The sequence below is a fragment of the Somniosus microcephalus genome, chromosome 16 (genome assembly GCF_052327205.1).
Source record: "Somniosus microcephalus isolate GS21.2 chromosome 16, FLI_Smic_1.0, whole genome shotgun sequence".
Classification (NCBI taxonomy): Eukaryota; Metazoa; Chordata; class Chondrichthyes; order Squaliformes; family Somniosidae; genus Somniosus; species Somniosus microcephalus.
Genome location: NC_141002.1, coordinates 106,913,251 through 106,937,431, shown reverse-complemented (window position 1 = coordinate 106,937,431; position 24,181 = coordinate 106,913,251). Strand labels below are relative to the sequence as shown.

At 49.3% G+C, this 24,181-nt stretch overlaps 1 protein-coding gene and 1 long non-coding RNA gene across 6 annotated transcripts in view; one reads left to right on the top strand and one right to left on the bottom strand.

Moving 5' to 3' along the window:
- rfx4 (regulatory factor X, 4) overlaps positions 1–24,181 on the bottom strand; it is a 149,805-nt gene that overhangs the window by 111,634 nt on the left and 13,990 nt on the right. For all 4 annotated transcript variants that reach the window (XM_086009695.1, XM_086009697.1, XM_086009698.1 and 1 more), the window contains exons 6-10: positions 11,841–12,054; positions 8,806–8,883; positions 8,547–8,710; positions 5,959–6,059; positions 284–342 (exon numbers count right to left, since the gene is read on the bottom strand). In XM_086009695.1, coding sequence (XP_085865821.1) covers positions 284–342; positions 5,959–6,059; positions 8,547–8,710; positions 8,806–8,883; positions 11,841–12,054 — 616 coding nt within the window. The remainder of the gene's footprint in view (positions 1–283; positions 343–5,958; positions 6,060–8,546; positions 8,711–8,805; positions 8,884–11,840; positions 12,055–24,181) is intronic.
- LOC147106476 (uncharacterized) lies at positions 3,459–6,518 on the top strand. 2 transcript variants are annotated; one of them, XR_015081463.1, is made up of 3 exons: positions 3,459–3,829; positions 5,415–5,529; positions 5,989–6,518. It is a non-coding gene; the product is annotated as an uncharacterized LOC147106476 (long non-coding RNA). The 2 variants fall into 2 exon arrangements; XR_015081462.1 differs by lacking the exon at positions 3,459–3,829 and adding an exon at positions 4,737–5,184.

Genomic DNA, 24,181 nt, shown 5'->3' with positions numbered 1-24,181 from the left:
CTTGTAGATGAGAACTCGGCTTTAGAATCTGATGGTTTACGGGTGTCAGGGACAGGGGTGGCAGGGTGAGCTAGGATGTGAGCGGGCTTTGGGTGAGTTACCTTTCATTTGGCCAGAATACCCACACATCCCGCCATCAAATAGTTCAGCTGAAAATGTCACTACTTATTAAAAAAATCTGAAATACAAACAGGAAATGCTGAAAGTACACAGGAGGTCAGTCAGCCTCGGTAAAGCGTAAAGACAGGTTCATGTTTCAGGTGGATTCAACTGAACAACTTACTTGACAGAGGTGATTTAACGAGGTTTGGCGTCTGAGAACCTGTGAGAATCTTCTTGCCACTGAAAAGTAAACACAGAGACTCCAGATAAATAAATAACTGATGCACGTGTAAAATTCCAATGTATACAGCGGTGTTCCCCAAGGTTCAGGACCAGGGCCACTGCTTTTCTTGATGTACACTAATGACATGGACTTGGAGGGCACAGGGCACAGTTTCGAAATCTGCAGATGATGCAAAACTTGGAAGCATAGTGAACAGTCAGGAGGAGAGTAATAGACTTCAGGAAGACAGACAGGCTGGTGGAATGGGCGGACACATGGCAGGTAAAATTTAACGCAGAAAAGTGTGAGGTGATGCATTTTGGTAGGAAGAATGAGGAGAGGCGATATAAACTAAATGGTGCAATTTTAAAGGGGGTGCAGGAACCGAGAGACCTGGGGGTGTATGTACACAAATCTTTGAAGGCGGCAGGACAGGTTAACAAAGCAATTAATGAAGTATCTGGGATCCTGGGCTTTATAAACAGAGGCAGAGAGTACAAAAGCCAGGAAGTTATTGCTAAACCTTTATAAACACTGGTTCGGCCACAGCTGGAGTATTGTGTCCAATCCTGGGCACCACACTTTAGGAAAGACTTGAAGGCTTTGGAGAGGGTGCAGAGGAGATTTACTAGAATGGTTCCAGGGATGAGGGACTTCAGTTACGTGGATAGACTGGAGAAGCTGGGGTTGTTCTCCTTGGAGCAGAGAAGGTTGAGAGGAGATTTGACAGAGGTGTTCAAAATCATGAAGGATTTAGACAGAGTAGATAAAGAGAAACAGTTTCCAATCACTGAAGGGTCGAGAACCAGAGGGCACAGATTTAAGGTGATTGGTAAAAGAACCAGAAGCAACTTGAGGAAAAACTTTTTTACGCAGCGAGTGGTGAGGATCTGGAACGCGCTGCCCGATGGGGCGGTGGACACAGAGTCAATAGTAGCCTTCAAAAGGGAATTGTATAAATACTTGAAGGAGAAAAATTGCAGGGATATGGGGAGTGAGCAGGGGAGTGGGACTGACTGGATTGCTCTTCGAAAGAGCTGGCGCAGACTCGATGGGCCGAATGGACTCCTCCTGTGCTGTATGATTCTATGATTCCATGTATCAAACCACTTGCTGTTTCCTGCTGGCTAGAATTGTGCAGTGAAGGTCCATCACAGCTTTACCTTTAACAAACCTTACTGCATTGGCAGCTTCCTCTTTCACAACGGGGGTGAGGTGTTCTTTGATACCTGGACAAGCTAACAATATGCTTATGGTTTCGTTTCTGGAATCCAACTTCCATTTAGAATATTAACCATCTTTTGTCTAAGTACCTTTTTACAAACTTGTGGGAATAAACTTTGTTTAAAAAAACCAACAAAACGTCTCATCAGAAAGATGGCAGCTGCAATTACGACAGAGCAGCTGAGAAATTATTCCATCAAAATGCAATGTGACCTCCAGCAGAAAATAACACTCATCGCCACTTGCACCCTGGGAGGGGCCCATGATGCTTTCATTCTGAGGCAGTCAAAGGTATCGCTGTCCTTTGAGGTGGGAGAGAGTCCGGCTTCTCAGCGCTGTGGAAACTCAGTGATCCCAGCAGAGAACAGCTACAGAAGGCAAACCAGGACAGGCCTGAGGAGACCAAGAAACAGCTGAGGAGCTTGGACCAGTGAAGGGGGCTTTACAATAGGTCCCAGAGAAGGTACATTGCCTACTGCTCAGTATTACTCTGGACAGAGGTCTCACCGTGTGTCTGACTGAGGAGTAGATGCAAGATCTGGAAGATTAGGAGCGTGTGGTGGTCCAGTGGTTGCTACTGGACTTAATCCAGAGAACGTGAGCTCAGATCTCACTATGGTAGAATTTGAATTGGAAATAAAAAGCTGCTATCAGTAAAAGTGACCATTAAGCTGTTGGATTGTCATAAAAACTCAACCTTAGGGAAGGAAATCTGCCGTCCTTACAGGGCTTGACAGGGTAGATGCAGGGAGGATGTTTCCCCTGGCTGGGGAGTCTAGAACCAGGGGTCACAGTCTCAGAATAAGGGGTTGGCTTTAGGACTGAGATGAGGAGAAATCTCTTCACTCAGAGGGTGGTGAATCTTTGGAATTCTCTACCCCAGAGGGCTGTGGAGGCTCAGTTGTTGAGTATATTTAAGACAGTGATCGATAGATTTTTGGATATTAGGGAATAAAGGGATATGGAGATAGTGCAGGAAAGTGGAGATGAGGTAGAAGATCAGCCATGATCTCACTGAATGGCGGAGCAGGCTCGAAGGGTCAAATGGTCTATTCCTGCTCCTATTTCTTATGTTCTTATGTTCAGTCTGGCCTATATGTGACTCCAGTCCCCCACCAACATGGTTGATTGTTAACTGCCCTCTGAAGTGGCCGAGCGAGACACTCCAGACTTTCATGGGATGGGAAACAGATGCTGTGACACAGACCCACATCCTGAGAATGAAAGGAAGAGGAGATTGTGCTCGACAGACCAGCCCGGGAGACAGTGTCTGTGAGTCTCATTGTCGAGTTCTTGCAGTGAGCTCTCAATCGGATGCAATTATTTGCAAACACAGAGCTTATATTTGTTTTACCTGGCCGGTTTATCCATAGGGAGCTACATCTGGTTCACTCAGTTTACTTTTAGACAACTGACATTTTCTTTCCGGCACAATAAGACTGCCAAATATGGTGAAAGTGAGCTCATTTTATTTTGTGTTTCAGTGTATTTGCTTAATGTGTTTTGCAGGTGAATGTGACCCTTATAGGAGGCCATTCGGCCCATCGTGCCTGTGCCGGCTCTTTGAAAGAGCTCTCCAATTAGTCCCACTTCCCCCACCCACCCCCACCCCCCTCTTTCCTTGCAGCCCTGCAAATTTTTCTGTTTCAAGTATGTATCCAATTCCCTTTTGAAAGTTACTATTGAATCTGCTTCCACCGCCCTTTCAGGCAGCGCATTCCAGATCACAACAACCGGCTGCATAAAAAAAATATATATAATTATAAAATAATATCATGACCTTGTGTGTGTTGGGTCCCCTAGTTTCCTGTTACAACTGCTCCCCTGGTTTAGGGAGTGGCAATCAAGCTGATGAGCTGGATGGGATATAAAGGCCTGTGGCCTGCCCCTGTATCAATGCTGAGGCTTCCTTGGCTGTGGGATCATTGCTTTTCAAGGCAGAGCCCACACCCTTGTACAGGACTAGTTGGATGGATAGATCTGCCTCTGTTGTGAGTACTAGGTGCCTGAGGTTGTCCGGCTCCACTGATACCATTGCCGACGGCACCTTCGCTGAGCCCAATAATTGTGCACATGTCTCCCTGATGTTGTCGATAACAGTCACCACGTATTTCTTGAAGTCTGGCCCCCAAAGCAACTATAGTAGGAATGGGAACATTCATGAGAGATACTTCTATTGTGTCTGTGGCCGGTGTAACTGTGGTCACTGGTGTTGCTGTGCGTGCAATCGTAGACAACCCGTCCTCCAAGATATTACTCGTGCTCCGTGCGAGGAGGCAGGTGAGTCATCACTCTGGTCCTTTGCTGCAGCAAGTGCTCTAATGTCTCCTGTACTAACTTGCCCCTCACAAATCAACACCCCCTGCGCAGTGTCTCACGCTACCCCTGCACCGCCACAGCATGACCTAATTCTCGCAGTCTCTGTCTCTGGGCTGCTGCCCATTAGAAGTGAAGATGTGAGGAGATGGTGGGTGCTCGAATGGGTTTTGATCTTCCAGTTCTGATGAAAGGAAACTTTGTTCTCCTTCTCCTGTGAAGAGAACAGATGATACATTGAGAGTTAATTAGCACACATTAATTAGCATTGTCATTACTTGCACGATTGTGCACAAAGTGTGTGTGGATACAGTTGTGCAATTAGAGAATGTCTGATCAATATGGTACGTACCACACGTTCCGCCCTCTCCTCCAATGTCTTTCAAACTTTCTTCCCAAAGGTTTTACGAATGCCTCCCCAGATGGACCTTTGCTTCCTTTTATTGTGCGTGAGTTTTGCTTTAAACATAAGAGCAGTGGAGATTGAGACAGGGTGAATTGGCCAATGTAATTCGGTTCCTCCAGTACCTTCTCTCTCCCATAACGCTGCTATTTTCACTTCCAGTAACTTACTGGACTGTCAGTATAGCTTTGTTTTCTGCATGTCTTTTACAGATCACCCTGATCACTCCATTTCAGCACTGACAGGAGCCTGTAGAACATGGTCACTGTAACTAGACGGCTTTTGTTGCCTTTAAGCCATTCACACTGCACGGCTGTACTATGGGAGACTCACGTTGGTTAGGTTGCTGATTGGCTGCTTGGAAGGATCATTGCTGCATGTGCATTCTGATTGGCTGACATTCCTTTGTTACGGCTAACAAAACACTTGCTGGGGAATCACATTTCACAAAGTTCATGTGGCCGGGGCTCTGTTTGCAAGCAGTGCTGTGTGATAGGCTCCTCACACAAGAGGAATTTCAGGCAGTGAGCATCTAAACGACTGAAGTCAAAGATTTACAAATTGTTGCTTCATCTCCAGTCTACAGCTATCCTGATTCCGGACCAATCTTTGTTCAACCACAGAGTTTGTTGACAAACTGGCTACGTGTTTATCAAGGCAAAACTGTAGTTACAAAATATGTTGCATGTTATATAGAATTTACAGCACAAAAACAGGCCATTCGGCCCAACTGGTCCGTGCCGGTGTTTATGTTCCACACGAGCCTCCTCCCACCCCCCTTCATCTCACCTCATCAGCATAACATTCGAATCCTTTCTCCCTCATGTGTTTATCCAGCCTCCCCTTAAATGTATCGATACTATTCACCTCAACCACTCCCTGTGGTAGCGAGTTCCACATTCTCACCACTCTCTGGGTAAAGAAGTTTCTCCTGAATTGCCTATTAGATTTATTAGTGACTATCTTATATTTAGTGTAATTCTATGTAAAATAGTTCCTGGCGGAATGTAATGTGTGTTAGGTGTTTGTAACTGAACTTTGGCGATTGGTAAATATTTCTCTATATCGTCTCTATGGTGGGGTTTCAAAGCTTCTTCCTGTGTGGATTGTATAGCTTTGTGGGCTAGTATAACATTTCTTTCCCAGTGTCCATTGACTGCAGATCAAGGAGGGGACCAAGGATAGACCCTTGGGGGACTCCAGAGGTGCGGGGGCAGGAAGAGAATCCATTGCTGGAGATTCCCCGGTGATGATTGGATAGGTAAGAGTGGCGAGTGCAGTCCCACTCAGCTGGACAGAGAGGAGAGGCAACCACTTAACACACCTGCCTCTGCTCCCCCAACCTTAAAATTAAACCAGCTGGTGAAAGGGGCTCTGTCCATGGTACTTAAACCCAACCGCAGAGCTCCTTTGTCATTGGGCAGAGCGCAACATGCAGCCAGCAGTATAACTCAAGTCTACAAACTGCACATGTATTGGAGAGCGGGCAGTAAAAGGGGATCCATCATTTTCTTCTTGGGGCTTCTTTTGCTAATCTTTAATGGAATGTGGTGCGTATATTGAGCACCTTTTGTCATTCAATAGGATGTGAAATCGGGGGGTATCTGGGCTTGCTTCAGGCAGGTTCCACAGTAACAAAGGTGTTATGTGGGTGTGTTATGGACGATGTTTACGCTGATCCACAACTTACACTCGAATTTGATGTTTCTTAAATTTTCAGGAAGTTCATGAAGAGCAACTTTTAGCCACTCGTCCAGCTGTTTGGCGAATTTGCGAATCACCTGAGTCAGACTGAAATGAGAGATAAAGAGAAAGTTTCCAATGAATGAATCAAATCCTACAGGATATTCTCTCACAACAACAACAACTTGCATTGCTGTAGTACCTCTAACACAGTAAAACGTTACTACAGACATCACACTCTAGATGTCACACTTTGTTACAGATGCAAAATAACCTTCTCTTAGCAAAAGAGGAAGAAAGCCAGTCATTGACCTGAAACGTCACATAGCGACCCGGCCTCAGTAACTGGCAGTCTTGTGTAAACCTAAACATTACCGTCATCCACCAATATCGGAAATTCAGGCATTCGTTAACCCGCCTTTACTCTTTTAAGAGGCTGACTGACCTGCAGTGTGTTTCCAGCAATTTCTGTTCACTTTACTGCAACAACACAGTGGATCGCGCAGTGGCAGGGGGCAGATTTGCATTTGTGATTTCTCACGTGGTGAGTTCCTAATCTCGGCCCTGTCACCAGTGCATTGGGTTTAGTGGTGGTGAGGTGTTGCCACACTGGAAGGGGGAAAATCAGGTGCTGATGGCCAGTAAAACAACATAAGTTGTTGAGCAGCTTACCTGTCTGTCCCCTTGACTTGGCAATAGCGTATGAAGACCTAAAATAGAGAAACAAAATAGCATTGTGGGAGTGTCAGCTGTGGCTCAGTGTCTCTGAGTCAAGAGGTTGTGGGTTCGAGTCCCACTCCAGGGACTTGAGCACAAAATCCAGGCTGACACTCCAGGGCAGTACTGAGGGAGGGCTGCACTGTCAGAGGGACAGTACTGAGGGAGGGCTGCACTGTCGGAGGGGCAGTACTGAGGGAGCGCCGCACTGTTGGAGGGGCAATACTGAGGGAGCGCCACACTGTCGGAGGGGCAGTACTGAGGGAGCGCCGCTCTGTCAGAGGGGCAGTACTGAGGGAGGGCCGCACTGTCGGAGGGGCAGTACTGAGGGAGCGCCGCACTGTCGGAGGGGCAGTACTGAGGGAGCGCCACACTGTCGGAGGAGCAGTACTGAGGGAGCGCCGCACTGTCGGAGGGGCAGTACTGAGGGAGCGCTGCACTGTCGGAGGGGCAGTACTGAGGGAGCGCTGCACTGTCGGAGGGGCAGTACTGAGGGAGCGCTGCACTGTCGGAGGGGCAGTACTGAGGGAGCGCTGCACTGTCGGAGGGACAGTACTGAGGGAGTGCTGCACTGTCGGAGGGACAGTACTGAGGGAGCGCTGCACTGTCGGAGGGACAGTACTGAGGGAGCGCTGCACTGTCGGAGGTGCCATCTTTCGGATGAGGCGTTAAACCGAGCCCCCATCCTCTTGTGGGTGTAAAGGATCCCACGGCATTATTTTGAAGAGCAGGGGGCATAAATTCAAACATTAACGTCAACGCTGGGAAATTAATTTGCATCTGTAGCAAAATGCAATATCTGGAGTGTGCGAGAGGCGATACTCTTACATAAAGGATTTAATTAGTAATGAATTGTTCTCAGATACATTTGGACATGAAGGAATACCACAAACTAATCTGGTGGTATATTCTTCACTGGTTTAGATTCAGTAGTTACGGAAATCGCTGCCCCTTCCAACACGAGATGGGCCATTACTGTCTGTTGGAAGGAATGGAATCCAGGCAGCAAGCCCCCCGCATGTGGATAACCGATTTTTGATATAAAATCATTAAAGTGTGCATACACTCCTGGCCAGTCATGGCTTAGAAAATCAACAAAGGCAGACAGAAACATTGCAGAATAAGCTGATGCCTGTTGGATTTTACCCACACGTGTTCCCCACTCTGGTGTTAAATTGACAGGGTTGGGGGGGTTTGGAATTAAATTGCAGCTGGAGCGCAAGACTGCTGGTGGCGGCTCGATCGCCCACTAGGTGATGCTCCCGGTTTTCCTGTCCACTGACTTCAATGGAAGATTATGAAATGTTTTGTTACAGTGGATACAGATAGAATGTTTCCACTTGTGGGGAAGAGCAAAACTAGAGGCCATCAATATAAGATAGTCACCAAGAAATCCAATAGGGAATTCAGAAGAAACTTCTTTACCCAGAGAGTGGTGAGAATGTGGAACTCGCTACCACAGGGAGTGGTTGAAGCGAATAGTATCGATGCATTTAAGGGGAGGCTGGACAAGCATATGAGGGAGAAGGGAACAGAGGGTGACGCTGATAGAGTTAGATGAGGAAAGACAGGATAGACTCGTGGAGCATAAACGCCGGCATGGACTGGTTGGGCCGAATGGCCTGTTTCTGTGCCGTATATCCTGTGCAATCCTATGACATGTATAACGGGCGGGTGTATAACGGGTGGGGCGTGTAACGGGCGGGCGGGCAACGGGCGGGGCGTGTAACGAGCGGGGCGTGTAACGGGCGGGCGTGTAACGGGCGACTGATCCGCTGCTGCCCATTGTGCGTCATGCCTGAAGTTAGAGTTTCCTCCCTCGTGGTGTGGAATCGGGGATCCAATGGTTCCGGTGATTTGGATGATGGTTTGACCAACCTGTCTGGTAACGCCTGTAGCACAGTCGGCATCAAAACCCCGGAGATAGCTTTGTACAATATGGAGTCACAAACACCAACAATGTTCACGACAGTGGAGGAGCCCAGAACCGGCAGCATGTGTGGGGGCATTCCTTGCCAAAAGTGGAGGAGAAAACTTTGAACCTGGTTCAAGTGGGGAAAGAAAAGAAAGCAAGTTAAAAATATGGTTTTAGTCGTGAGTTAGGAGGCACAAGTTGGGTTCAATGTGAAGCACTTACCTCATCGAAATTTGCCCTGATCACGGTGTCTAGGATTCTCTGACAGTGAGTTCTGTACATCATAATAAAGGTGGAAACCTAGAAACAAAAAGGGCAGGATAATCTGGTAATATTCACAAATACCAAATTTTGTCCAATGTTATATTATAAAGTTTGATGACGTTTTTGCCGTTATGTGGCATCTTTTCACATCAAAGCACTGTAGGAGTCAGCCTTGGCTCGGTGGCCAGCCCTCGCAGCTTGGAGTCTGAAGGTCGTGGGTTCAAGTCTCGCTCCAGGGACTTGAGCACAAAAATCCAGGCTGACACGCCAGTGCAGTACTGAGGGAGAGCTGCACTGTCGGAGGTGCCGTCTTTCGGATGAGACTATGGTCCTGTGTGCCTGTTCAGGGGGATGTAAAAGATCCCAGGGCACTATCCAGAGAGCAGGAAGTATCTCCCGGTATCCCAGCCAACTTTTCCTGCTTCAACCAACACTATTTATTTATCACATTTGCTGTTTGTGGGACTGTGACTGTTGCATTTGCTAATGAAGGGGCTTGCTGAACAGGATACGGCGCAGGAGGATTGGAATATACTCCGGAATTAGGCAGGCAGGCGGCTGATGAAATTCAATGTAGAGAAATACATTGTGCTTCACATGAGCACAAAAAATCCACCGTTACCTAAATGGAAAGAATATAGCGTATGGAAAATGAAAGAGCTGGATTGACAATAAATTGAAGCTATCGCAACAATGCTCAGCACCAGTGAGCAAAGCAAGTCACATGTTGGCATTTATTAAAAAGTCACTATTGAGCTGAAATCGTGAGGTAGTCCTGCCACTTTATAAATCATCAGTGCGACCACACTTAGAATATTGTGTGTAGTTCTGGTTGCCACAGTACAAGATATTGTAGCTATTGACAGAACGTAACATAAGAAATAGGAGGAGTCGGCCATTCGGCCCCTCGAGCCTGCTCCGCCACACAGCCCCTCGAGCCTGCTCCGCCACACGGCCCCTCGAGCCTGCTCCGCCACACGGCCCCTCGAGCCTGCTCCGCCACACGGCCCCTCGAGCCTGCTCTGCCATTCAATAAGATCATGGCTGATCTTCGACCTCATCTCCACTTTCTTGCACTATCCCCATATCCCTTGATTCCCCTAGAGTCCAAAAATCTATCGATCTCAGCCTTGAATATACTCAATGACTGAGCCTCCACAGCCCTTTGGGGCAGAGAATTCCAAAGATGTACAACCCTTTGAGTGAAGAAATTCCTCCTCATCTCAGTCCTAAATGGCCGACCCCTTATTCGGAGACTGTGACCCTTAGTTCTGGGCTCCCCATCCAGGGGAAACATCCTCCCCCTGAAAGGATAGAGAGTAACCAGAATGAATGATTGAGGGGATGAATTATGAGGAGAGATTATGTAAATTGGGCATGTTCTCACTTGAAAAGAGAAGGACGAGAGATGATACGATTGCTGTTTTTAGGATGCTAAAGGGACTGGATAATGCCGACCATGACCAGCTGTCTCACCGTGTCCAGAACAGTAGACCCAGAGGGCACGGCCTGCGCTTGAAGGGGGGAAATTCAGAACTAACTTGTGGAAGGATTGGGGAGGGATGTGCTGTGGGTCACATGTACAGGTGCCATCTGAGATATATAAATGCAAGTTCTTTCTTTCTGTGATACTCTGCCCAAAGAGTGGCACTTTTGTAGATAACCCATCACAAACAAACCCATTGATATTCATTCCACAGGTGTGCAAATCCACGTCAAGTACCAATTTGTAAATCGAAGCCCGCAGGTTGCTTTCCTGTAACTTTGCTGTTGGGTGTCAGAAATCGGACCTCCTCCTGTTACCTTTGGCCTGCTGAAGGCTCTATTCTTCACCACCAATGAGGTGAGCTCCTCGTGAACCCCTCCCACCATTGGGCAGCACGGAAATAAGGGTTATACAAATGAAGAGGTAATGGGAGCGTTGGGGGAAGAGGAATTACCGGCTGGAAGTGGGAAGTGGGAAGCTGGGGAGCTTGGTCTGATTTGGCCACACATGTGGATTGGAATTCCTGAATAACTAGGACCCTTACTACAACTAAATCCCCATCCATCAGCTAAGCGGCGATGAATGAATTCATGCCGCTGCTGTTGGTTCTGAACAAGCCGTGCCTCCTCCGTCATCTGTGTCCCTTTCTGTGACGAGTCAGTCTTGACACTGTCTATCCAGCGCTTCCTTGCCCTCTCAGCCACTCGTTCCCGGTACCTCTGTGTGCATGGCCATTGAAAGGTATTCTAGCTGTTTCCATTCTTCAAACGTGCCCTAATCGCTGTTGCCTTTCCTCGATCTTCTGTCTAAGTGTTGTTTCTTGTTCAAGCCATGTTCTTATATCAGAACAATGCCTCCTACATGACTATAATTCATGCTAACTACTCATTCAAATGTATCTGCAAGAGGTTCAAAGACAAACAGAAATCACTGATGCAATATTATAATTACTTGTTGCTTTCCTCCGCCTTACCAAAACTAGGGGCCATAAATAAGATAGTCACTAATAAATCCAATCGGGAATTCAGGAGAAACTTCGGAATTTGTGAATGTGAATTTGAAGAATGTGGAACTCGCTACCACATGGAGTGGTTGAGGCGAATAGCAGCGATGCATTTATGGGAAAGCTGGATAAACACATGAGGGAGAAAGGAATAGAAGGATGTGCTGATGGGGTGAGATGAAGAGGGGTGGGAGGAGGCTCGTGTGGAGCATAAACACCGGCACGGACCAATTGGGCCAAATGGCCTGTTTCTGTGCTGTACAGTCTATGGAATTCTACATTTAACATTTCCATTTCTTCCAGTGTCTGATTCTCCAGCCTGGGATGGACTGCAATGAGCAGCTTCTGAATTCTCATTAAAAGCTACACTGCTCTGTCTGTGAAAACGCTGTGTGCACTTTTTGTCCGTAACACTTTATCCCGGAGACAGGACGATGTATATTTAATGTGTGCATTAGTGTGATGCAGTGGAGATAATGGATCAGCCCATCGTTCGGTGTTTACCTTCTCCTCCGAGAGGCTCGCTGGCAGATTGAGGTCTTTGACATTTGGAAACTCTGGCAGCAAGGTGCCGAGTTTGGAGCGGGGTGAATACGCCACTGTCTGCTTCGCCACTTCTTTCTTCCCCGTTTCATTCACCCAGGCTGCTCCCTTCTTGGAATACATCACATCGTAATAGGGCGAGCTCTCCTTCACTGCTATCCCATAATAGTGGTATCTGTTAGCGACAAACACATGAGGTTTCAGGTTCAGCATCAAAGAGTTCTGTAAATTCAGAATAGACAAAGCAACCAGCTCATTGGATCGCTCTTAAAGAGCCGGCAGAGGCACAATGGGCCGAATGACCTCCTTCTGTGCTGTCTGATTCTCGGATTCAGTTTATACAGTGTGAGCTGGGAGCAGCAACATTAACATTCTGAGAGAGGGAGGGAAACAGAAATTATTTTGCAAGTTTAAAAATGAGTCTTATGTTGCACACCCGCTACAATCGTATAGTCGGCGCAAAGCAGTTTTGATCGCACCAACGCTGCAGTTACAGCGTAAATCTGGAGTCGGACCCGACACCGGACTGAAGCCAGTTCAGGCATTGAAGCGATGACAATGGTGGGAACTGACCGGCAATAAACTGCTCATCTTAACCACCCAACCCTCTAACTCTGCTTCACCCCATTTGTGCAATTCCTGGTTTATGCTCTGCGCTCCCCTCAGTGAGACTCTGGGATCAGGGACTCGCTGTTTGGAGACACTGCCGGATAAACCCTGCACAATCTCCCCCTGGGACAGACCTCGCTGCTTCACTCGGGAGAGCTCCTTTAAATTGAGCTGAAGTGTAATCCGCTAAAAAACTTGCATTTATATAGCGCCTTTCACATCTGCAGGACATCCCAAAGTGCTTTACAGCCAATGAGGTACTTTTTGAAGTGTAGTCACTGTTGTAATGTAGGAAACGCGGCAGCCAATTTGCGCACAGCAAGCTCCCACAAGCAGCAATGAGATAATGACCAGATCATCTGTTTTTAGTGATGTTAATACTGGCCAGGACACCGGGGAGAACTCCCCTGCTCTTCTTCCAATAGTGCCCTGGGACCTTGTACGTCCACCTGACAGGACTGATGGGGCCTCGGTTTAACGTCTCATCCGAAAGACGGCACATCCGACAGTGCAGCACTCCCTCAGTACTGCACTGGAGTGTCAGCCTGGATTTTTGTGCTCAGGCCTCCGGAGTGGGGACTTGAACCCACAACCTCTGACTCCGAGGCGAGAGTGCTGCTCACTGAGCCACGGATGACATTAACAGTGGGTCTGATATGACCAGAGGAGCAGATTGTTCCACTCTAATTTCGGTGTGTCGGCATTGGTTGGGCTCAGACTCCGGGTTCACGCTACAACTTTCAGATTGGAGTGAAACTGAACGATCATGGCTTGTGCAGGATTGCAGTGGAGACGCAGATTTAAACAGCCTCAGTACTGTCCAGATCGAAACACTGTCCAGGGTCAAACACGGGAGAAGTTCTGACTCTCTTCCCATAAAACCACCCGGAATCTCGCTCTTTTTCTTCACATTGCAACTACCGGAGTCAAAACAAATGGCCAGACTCAAAGGAAACTCCTCCCTCCCTACATGTGAGCAGAGAGAGGGTCCCGTCCTTTAGATATTCGGGTTCAGCACTGGGCCTACGAGTCCATGGCTGAAAGTGTGGATGAAATAATGAAGACCATTGATCTGCTCCCTGTATTGCTGGTCACTAACACTGCGCTCACACCGAGGGGACAGGTAAAAGGGCACTGATCACAGTTCAGGGCTGGAAATCTTTCTCTGCCTCCGGTCTCCTGAGGGTCACAGTCATCAGCAGGTGCTGGAGAATTTAGGCTCAACTGTCCGATAGGAGAGAGTCTTACACCTGCTGGAACAGCTGTATGGACACAGCTATACACCTGCTGGAACACCTGTATGGACACAGCTATACACCTGTATGGACACAGCTATACACCTGCTGGAACACCTGTATGGACACAGCTATACACCTGCTGGAACAGCTGTATGGACACAGCTATACACCTGCTGGAACACCTGTATGGACACAGCTATACACCTGCTGGAACACCTGTATGGACACAGCTATACACCTGCTGGAACAGCTGTATGGACACAGCTATACACCTGCTGGAACAGCTGTATGGTGATGCACCATCAATTACTCAAAAGACTGAGGTTGAGCGAGTAACAATCAGGCTTTTATTAACTAAAGAATGAAGGTCTTGTCTCGAGTGGTCGACCCGTCCAGAATACTAAGGGACTGGGAGGTAGTCACTTATATACCTGGAATAGTGGGAGGAGTCAGCCGAGGCATGTCCAGACCTGTACCTAGTGGAATACACATACACTTACAGACAGGTATAACAGTGGTTTACCACATTCACCCCTTGTTTAAAATTGAGTCCGGCGGGGTGAAGTGTATTTAAAAGTTCGTGTATTGGAGTCTCTCCGGAGGTCTTGTCTGCCGCTGTGATCGACGTGGCAACGGCAGGGGTGGTGGAGCTTCCGGCGTCGCGTCCCGTGTAGGCTGGGGCCCTGGAGTGTAGTCCTCGTGGGTGACGGTCCAAGGCGAGCCGGCTGCTGGGGTTGGATATCGGGTCGTGGGGGGGGGGGGGGGTGGTAATGGGTAGTGGGTTACAGCGGTCCCCGAGGGTGCGAGGTCTCGTATGGAGACTGTGTCCTCCCGCCCGTCCGGGTACACAATGTAAGCGTACTGGGGGTTGGCGTGGAGGAGGTCGACCCTCTCGACCAGGGGGTCCGTTTTATTGGCCCTCACATGTCTTCTCAGTAGTACCGGCCCTGGGGACGTTAGCCATGGCGGTAACGATGTCCCCGATGTGGACTTCCTTGGGAAGACAAACATTTTCTCGTGAGGGGTGGCATTGGTGGCAGTGCAGAGCAGTGACCGAATCGAGTGGAGTGCATCGGGGAGCACCTCCTGTCAGCGGGAGGTCGGAAGGCCCCTAGACTTTAAGGCTAGTAGGACGGCCTTCCAAACTGTTGCATTCTCTCTTTCCACCTGTCCGTTCCCCCGGGGGTTGTAACTGGTGGTCCTGCTTGTAGCTATACCCCTAGCGAGCAGGTACTGGCGGAGTTCGTCGCTCATAAACGATGAGCCCCGGTCGCTATGGATATAGCTGGGGAAACCGAATAGGGTGAAGAGGCTGTTCAGAGATTTAATGACCGTGGCACTGGTCATGTCCGGGCAGGGGATAGCGAACGGGAACCGGGAGTACTCGTCAATGATGTTGAGGAAGTACACATTGCGGTCGGAGGAGGGGAGAGGCCCTTTGAAATCGACGCTCAGGCGTTCGAAAGGGCGAGTGGCTTTTATCAGGTGGGCTCTGTCTGGTCTATAAAAGTGCGGTTTGCACTCAGCGCAGACTTGGCAGTTCTTGGTCATGGTCCTGACCTCCTCGATGGAGTAAGGCAGGTTGCGGGCCTTGATGAAGTGGAAGAACCTGGTGACCCCCGGGTGGCAGAGGTCATTGTGGAGGGCCCTCAGCCTATCGATCTGCGCGCTGGCGCAGGTGCCACGCGATAGGGCGTCTGGGGGTTCATTGAGCTTCCCAGGCCGGTACAAGATCTCGTAATTGTAGGTGGAAAGTTCGATTCTCCACCTCAAGATCTTGTCATTTTTGATTTTGCCCCTCTGCTTGTTGTTGAACATAAAAGCAACTGAACGCTGGTCAGTGAGCAGGGTAAATCGTTTTCCGGCCAGGTAGTGCCTCCAATGACGCACAGCCTCCACGATAGCCTGGGCCTCCTTCTCGACCGCGGAGTGTCTGGTCTCCGGGCCCTGGAGGGTTCGTGAGAAGAATGCCACAGGTCTCCCCGCCTGATTAAGGGTGGCGGCCAGAGCGAAGTCGGACGCGTCGCTTTCCACCTGGAAGGGGATGGATTCGTCCACTGCGTGCATGGTGGCTTTGGCAATGTCTTCCTTGATACGGTGGAAGGCTAAGCGGGCCTCTGCCGTCACGGGAAAAGAGGTGGACTTGATCAGCGGACGGGCTTTGTCTGCATAGTAGGGGACCCACTGAGCGTAGTAGGAAAAAAACCATAGGCACCTCTTCAGAGCTTTTAGGCAGTGGGGCAGTGGGAGTTCCATAAGGGGACGCATTCGGTCCGGGTCGGGACCGATGACCCCGTGTTCCACAACACAGCCAAGGATGGCGAGGTGGTCTGTGCGGAATATGCACTTCTCCTTGTTATATGTCAGGTTCAGGAGTTGGGCGGTGCGGAGGAATTTCTCGAGGTTTGCGTCATGGTCCTGCAAGTCATGGCCGCAGATGGTCACATTATCTAGGTAAGGGAAAGTGGCCTGCAGCTCGTTTTGATCGACCATCCGGTCCATCTCCCTTTGGAAGACAGAGACCCCGTTGGTAACCCTAAGGAAGTGATAGAGGCGGCCGTTTGCCTCAAAAGCAGTATACTGGCGGTCTTCAGGGCTGATGGGGAGCTGGTGGTACGCTGATTTCAGGTCAATGGTCGAAAAGACGCGGTACTGCGCGATCTGGTTGACCATGTCAGCTATGCGGGGGAGTGGGTAGGCGTCCAGCAGGGTGTAGCGGTTTATTGTTTGGCTGTAGTCGATGACCAGGCGTTGTTTCTCGCCAGTCTTAACGACCACAACCTGGGCTCGCCAGGGGCTGGAGCTGCCCTCAATAATCCCCTCCTTCAGGGGCCGTTCCACTTCGGTTTTGATGAAAACCCTGTCCCCGGCACTGTATCGCCTGCTCTTTGTGGCGATGGGCTTACAGTCGGGGGTGAGGTTAGCAAACAGTGGGGGGGGTGGGACTCTGAGTGTGGAGAGGTTGCATCTGGTGCGCGGCGGGCAATTTGGAGGCTGCTGGCTGCGGACTGTGAGTGGGGGGAGGGGGCCACCGTACGCCATCGTAACGCTTTTGAGGTGGCACTGGAAATCCAACCCCAGTAGAACGGCAGCGCAGAGGTCGGGCAGGACCAGGAGTTTAAAATTATTGAACACAGTCCCGTCTACTACTAGTGTCACCACGCAGTAGCCGCCAATGTCCGCTGACTGGGACTCGGAGGCCATAGAAATCCGCTGGTGCGCAGGCAGGACTGGGAGAGAGCAACGCCGCACCGTGTCGGGGTGGATGAAGCTCTCTGTGCTCCTGGAGTCAAAAAGGCAATTTATTGCATGGCCGTTTACCTTAACGTCCATTTTGGACCGAGCTAGCTGGTGCGGTCTCGTTTGGTCCAGCGTCACAGAGGCCAGCGTAGGGGTCGGTGTGTCGCTGCGAGTATCAGATGGGGGGGGGGGTTGGCGGTCTGCTGCGTCCCGGCTGGTGTCCAAGATGGCGGCGTCCATGATTCCCATGTGGCTGGAGTCGTCCAAGATGGCTGCTGCTGCGGTGGTTCGCACATGGCTGGGGAGGCCCAAGATGGCGGCCCGCACGGCCCACACGCGGCGCTGTTGGGGGCCCAAGATGGCGGCTCGCACGGCCCACACGCGGCGCTGCTGGCGTTCGGGGTGGCTTTGGCCTTGCAGACGCTGGCGTAGTGTCCCTTTTTCCTGCAGCCCGAGCAGGTCGCATTCTTCGCCGGGCAGCGCGCTCTGGGGTGTTTGGCCTGGCCACAGAAGTAGCATTTCTGGCCTTGGGATACTGCTGTCTGGCTTTGGGACACTGCTGCGGTAGTTGGGCCATTGTTGGGCTGTGGCTGGGGTGGCACGGTGCTATGGGGCTGTCCTACAGTGTCCCAGGTTGTCGTTCCCCGCGGCGTCCACGGTGCAGAGGAGTAGGCATCCATGCCCCGGAAGGCTGCGTCCAGCGTTAGTGCGATGTCGGAGGCTTTGTCGAGGGTGAGGTCACTCTGCTCCAGCAGTCGCTGTCGGGTGTAGTTGGACCTGTGGCCCGCTACGAAGGCATCCCGGATCAGTTCCTCCGTGTACTTAGTGGGCGTTACCGCCTTACACCCACAGGCCCGGCCAAGCACGGACAGTGCTTGGAGGTATTTCTCAGTCGATTCCCCAGGTTGTTGCTTGCGACTCCCCAGAAGGTGCCTAGCGTATACTTCGTTCACAGGGCGCGGGTACTGGGTCTTGAGGAGCTGGAGGGCGGCTGTGTACGAGGTCGCATCCCGGATGACTGAGTACACTCGGTGGTTCACCTTGGAGAACAGGACAGACAGTTTGTCCGCATCCGTTTCGACCGCAGTGGAGGCAGTCAGGAATGTCTCGAAGCACGTGAGCCAGTGAGCAAACTTGGTGGAAGCGTCCGCTTCCCAACTGTCCAGGTCCAGGCATGCTGGTGTGAGGATCTTCTCCATTATAAAAAATTTAGTTAATAAAATTGATGCGCCATCAATTACTCAAAAGACTGAGGTTGAGCGAGTAACAATCAGGCTTTTATTAACTAAAGAATGAAGGTCTTGTCTCGAGTGGTCGACCCGTCCAGAATACTAAGGGACTGGGAGGTAGTCACTTATATACCTGGAATAGTGGGAGGAGTCAGCCGCGGCATGTCCAGACCTGTACCTAGTGGAATACACATACAGACACAGACAGGTATGACAGTGGTTTACCACATATGGACACAGCTATACACCTGCTGGAACACCTGTATGGACACAGCTATACACCTGCTGGAACACCTGTATGGACACAGCTATACACCTGCTGGAACACCTGTATGGACACAGCTATACACCTGCTGGAACAGCTGTATGGACACAGCTATACACCTGCTGGAACAGCTGTATGGACACAGCTATACACCTGCTGGAACAGCTGTATGGACACAGCTATACACCTGCTGGAACAGCTGTATGGACACAGCTATACACCTGCTGGAACACCTGTATGGACACAGCTATACACCTGCTGGAACACCTGTATGGACACAGCTCTCATCCAACACTTAGACATTTAAATGTTATGGGTGTGGGGAGGGGGCAATCCTTATCTGAGGTAGGATAGGCCCAGCAGACTTTGTAAACCAGGTGCGATACCGCACTGGATTCACATTCCAAACTGGTGTGACACTACCCCCTCCAGAGTGTGTCAACCCGCTTCACTTCACAATCAAGTTGGACTCCGTCTCCAGACGTACACTGGCAGTTTAGCAAATCACTTACATAGAAACATAGAAGATAGGAGCAGGAGTAGACCATTCAGCCCTTCGAGCCTGCTCTGCCATTCAATGAGATCATGGCTGATCATCCAAATTCAGTACCCTGTCCCTGCCTTCTCCCCATATCCCTTGATCCCTTTAGCCTTAAGAAATATATCCAACTCTTTCTTGAATATATTTAATGAACTGGCCTCCACCGCCCTCTGTGGCAGAGAATTCCACAGGTTCACCACTCTCTGGGTGAAGAAATTCCTCCTCATTTCAGTCCTAAATGGCTTACCCCTTATCCTTAGACTATGACCCCTGGTTCTGGACTCCCCAGCCATCAGAAACATTCTTCCTGCATCTAGTCTGTCCAGGCCTGACAGAATTTTATAGGTTTCGATGAGATCCCCTCTCAATCTTCTAAACTCCAGTGAGTATAAGCCCAATCGACACAATCTCTCCTCATACGTCATTCCTGCCATCCCAGGTATCAGCCTGGTGAATCTTCGCTGCACTCCTTCCATGGCAAGTACGTCCTTCCTCAGGTAAGGTGACCAAAACTGCACACAATACTCAAGGTGTGGTCTCACCAAGGCCCTGTACAATTGTAGCAAGACATCCTTGTTCCTGTACTCGAACCCTCTTGCTACGAAGGCCAACATACCATTTGCCTTCTTAACTGCCTGCTGCACCTGCATGCTTACCTTCAACGACTGGTGCACAAGAACACCCAGGTCTCTTTGCACTTCCCCTTCTCCCAATCTATTGCCATTCAAATAATAATCTACCTTCCTGTTTTTGCCACCAAAGTGGATAACCTCACATTTATCCACATTATAGTACATTTGCCATGTTTCTGCCCAATCACCCAACCTGTCCAAATTGTACTGGAGTTTCACGACATCCTCCTCACAGCATACCCTCCCACCCAGCTTTGTGTCATCTGCAAATTTGGAGATATTACATCCAATTCCCTCGTCCAGATCATTAATATATATTGCGAACAGCTGGGATCCTAGGACCAATCCTTGCAGTACCCCACTAGTCACTGCCTGCCACTCAGAAAACGACCCGTTTATTCCAACTCTCTGCTTTCTGTCCGCCAACCAGTTCTCTATCCAAGTCAATACCTTGCCCCCAATCCCTTGTGTCTTAATTTTGCATGCTAATCTCTTATGTGGGACCTTATCGAAAGCCTTCTGAAAGTCCAAATACACCACATCCACTGGTTCTCCCTTATCTATTTTACCAGTTACATCTTCAAAAAATTCCAGTAGATTAGTCAAGCATGATTTACCTTTTGTAAATCCATGTTGACTTTGTCCGATCCTGTCACTGCTTTCCAAGTGCTCTGCTATTACATCTTTTATAATGGACTCTAGTATTTTCCCCACTACCGATGTCAGGCTTACCGGTCTATAATTCCCCGCTTTTTCTCCACCACCTTTTTTGAATAGTGGGGTAACATTAGCTACCCTCCAATCCATGGGTACTGTTCCAGAGTCTATCGAGTTCTGAAAGATGACCAGCAATGCATCTACTATTTCTAGGGCCACTTCCTTAAGTACCCTGGGATGTAGATTATCAGGCCCTGGGGATTTATCGGCCTTCAGTCCCATCAATTTTCCTAACACCATTTCCCTACAAATACTGATTTCTTTCAGTTCCACTCTTTCATCAGACCCTATATTCCCCGGCATCCTAAACTGCTCCCAATCCTCAGGATTATTGCTTTTTCTGGTCAATTTATATGTCCTTTCCTTGGATCTTATGCTATCCCTAATTTCCCTTGTTAGCCACGGTTGAGTCACCTTTTTGTTTTATTTTTATGCCAAACTGGGATGAACAAATTCTGTAGCTCATCCATTCGGTCTTTGAATGTTTGCCATTGCCTATCCACCGTCAACCCTTTGAGTGCCATTCCCCAATCAATCCTACCCAACTCACTCCTCAGACCATCGTAGTTTCCTTTATTTAAATTGAGGACCCTAGTCTCTGAGTCAACTACTTCATTCTCCATCTTAATGAAGAATTCGATCATATTATGATCGCTCCGACCCAAGGGGCCTCATACAACAAGATTGCTAATGGTAACCTTGCAGTGTAAATACACAAGTCATTCTCAAGATTCGTGTCGACTTTACACCTGTGCAACAGTAAGTAATGACTGACTGACACTGATTTCCATGGTGATATTGCTAGATTAGGAAACCAAAGTGGTTACCACCCCGACATCACTAGATTGGTTACCATGCCTACCAGGCTCTGGATGTGCATCATTTAGATGCGGTGCCAAGCTAGAGACTTGCTCAAATCAGCAGCAGGGCAAAATGGAGACCATGCACCTCCTGGTATTGTGGGTCCAAATCCCGTTCGTACTCATCACTTGGCCCAACTCAAGCTGACACAAAGTTACAATTACATATTCTTAGCAGCTTAAACATGACTTTAAAATCAGAACTAATTCTAAGACCCTAGTGTTCAGGTTTTTTGTTTAGTTTGATGTTTATCCTACAAGGCTGGTCTTTAAAAGAAAAAAGTCTAAAACTAAAAGTTGGTAAACGAGTTCCCACCTGAATGTAAACCTGCTCTTTGTGTATTTCTACCTCGAGTATAATCTGGATTTCACCAAATGTCACCAACCACAGAGACACAAATCAACAAAACTGTACATTTAAATATCCCCCACTTAGCCTGTAAACTTCCACCAAAACCCACAGCTGCCAACACCTCACCCTCAGCGATGGCGATGACCTTTGCTCAGTCTTGGTCAGGCCTGGGGCTGGCTGCTGATGATTCCAGTGTTCAGCTCCATTCACATCGGCTACAACAGGACCTGGATAACATCCAGACTTGGGCTGACAATTGGCGGGCGACATTTGCCTCACTTCAGTTCCAGACAATGACCACCTCCGACAAGAAAAGACACCCCCACCTCCCTCTGACACCCCCACCTCCCTCTGACCCCCCCCACCGCCCTCTGACCCCCCCAACCTCCCTCTGACCCCCCCAACCTCCCTCTGACCCCCCCAACCTCCCTCTGACCCCCCCAACCTCCCTCTGACCCCCCCAACCTCCCTCTGACCCCCCCAACCTCCCTCTGACCCCCCCCAACCTCCCTCTGACCCCCCCACCTCCCTCTGACCCCCCCCACCTCCCTCTGACCTTCAACATCATCACATTCACCGAATCCCCCCCCCACCCCATCAACATCTTGTGGTTACTATTGATCAGAACTTTAATTGGAGCAGCCATGGCCATCCGAGCAGGGAAGAGGCTGGGTGCTCCGACGAGTGGCTCACCTCCTGACTCAAAGCCTCTCCACCATCTACAAGGCTCGAGTCAGGAGTGTGATGGACACTCACCACACACCTGGACAGGTGCAGTCACAACAACACTCAAGAAACTCGACACCAGCCAGGACAGAATAGGGTCGCTTGATCGGTGCCTCTGCCCCTGGACTCGACATCCACTCTCTGCACCACTGGTGCACCGTGGCTGCATGTGTACAATCTTCAACATGCACTGCAGCAACTCGCCAAGATTACTTCAATAGCACCACCTCGTACTGTGACCTCCATCATACACATTGACAAGAGCAGCAATGTCATAGTAACAGCCTCACCTCCAAGTCCCTGCCAAGTCCCCCACCATCCTGACTTGGACATATACATCACTAGGTCAAATTTTTGGAATTCCCAACCTAACGGCATTGTGGGAGTAGCTTCACTACATGGACTGCAGCGGTTCAACCAACAGCATCCCACGGCAACTTGGGATGGGCAATAAACGTGGCCTTGCCAGTGACACCCATAACCCGAGAATGAATAGAAAATGCCAACCCACCTGCCCTCCACTGCAGTTTATGGACTCCTGCTTATAGGACTGTCTGCTCGAGCACCCCAAAGTAAAGATAAAAGTGCACGGAATTGGAGGTACCCTTGTGCCATGTTTTGGTAATGGGTTGGGAGCTAGGAGACAGAGAGTGGGGACAACGGGTTTGTTCCGATTGGCGGGATACAACAAATGGTGTTCCCCAGGGATCTGTACTGGGGCCGCAGCTTTTCACCATATTTATTATTGACTTGGATGAAGGAATAGAAAGTTGTATGTCCAAGTTTGCAGAGGACACTAAGTTCGGAGGCACAGGTTAGGAGTAGGAAGTTACAAAGGGACATAGACAGACTATGTGAGTGGGCAAAACTGTGGCAGATGATGTTCAATGTGGGGAAATGTGAGGTCATAGAGTCATAGAGTAATACAGCACGGATAGAGGCCCTTCGGCCCATCGTGTCCGCGCCGGCCATCAAGCCCTGTCTAATCTAATCCCACATTCCAGCATTTGGCCCGTAGCCTTGTATGCTATGGCATTTCAAGTGCACATCCACTTTGGATCTGAGCAAGATAAAGTGGAATATTTTTCTTACTGGTGACAGTCTAGGAGCTGTGGAGGAGCAAAGGGATTTAGGTGTCCATGTACACAAATCACTAAAAGCCAGTGCAAAGGTACAGAAAGGCTAATAGTAGGTTAGCCGTTATCTCAAGGGGTCTGGATTATAAAAGGGGAGGAAGTGAAGCTTCAGCTGTACGGAGCTCTGGTCGGACCCCACCTGGAGTGACTGGGTTCAGTTCTGGGCCCCGCCCCTCAGGAAGGACACACTGGCCTTGGCGGGGGAGCAGCACAGATTCACCAGAATTATACCGGGGATTAAAGTATGAGGACAGTTTGTATAAACCTGACTTGTATTCTCTTGAGTTTAGAAGATTGAGGGATGATCTAATCAAAGTGTTAAAAATGATGAAGCGATTTGATCGGGTAGATACAGAGAAACTATTTCCTCTGGTGGGGGGAGTCCAGAACAAGGGGGCAGAACCTTAAAATTAGAGCCAGGCTGTTCAGGGGTGAAATCAGGAGGCACTTCTTCACACAAAGGGTGGTGGAAATCTGGAACTCTCTCCCCCAAAAGGCCGTGGATGCTGGGAGACAAGTGACATTTTCAATCTGGAGATTGATGGATTTTGTTAGGTAAGGGTATCGAGGGATATGGAGCCAAGGGGTGGGTAGGTGGAGTTAAGATACAGATCAGCCATGATCTGATTGAATGGCAGAACAGGCTCAAGGGACTGAATGGCCTCCTCCTGGTCCTATTTATGCATTTTCTCGAAAGAATGTGATTAGAAATTTTTCAACCGACTGCTAAGCATGGGCCTCACTACCATTCAGATGG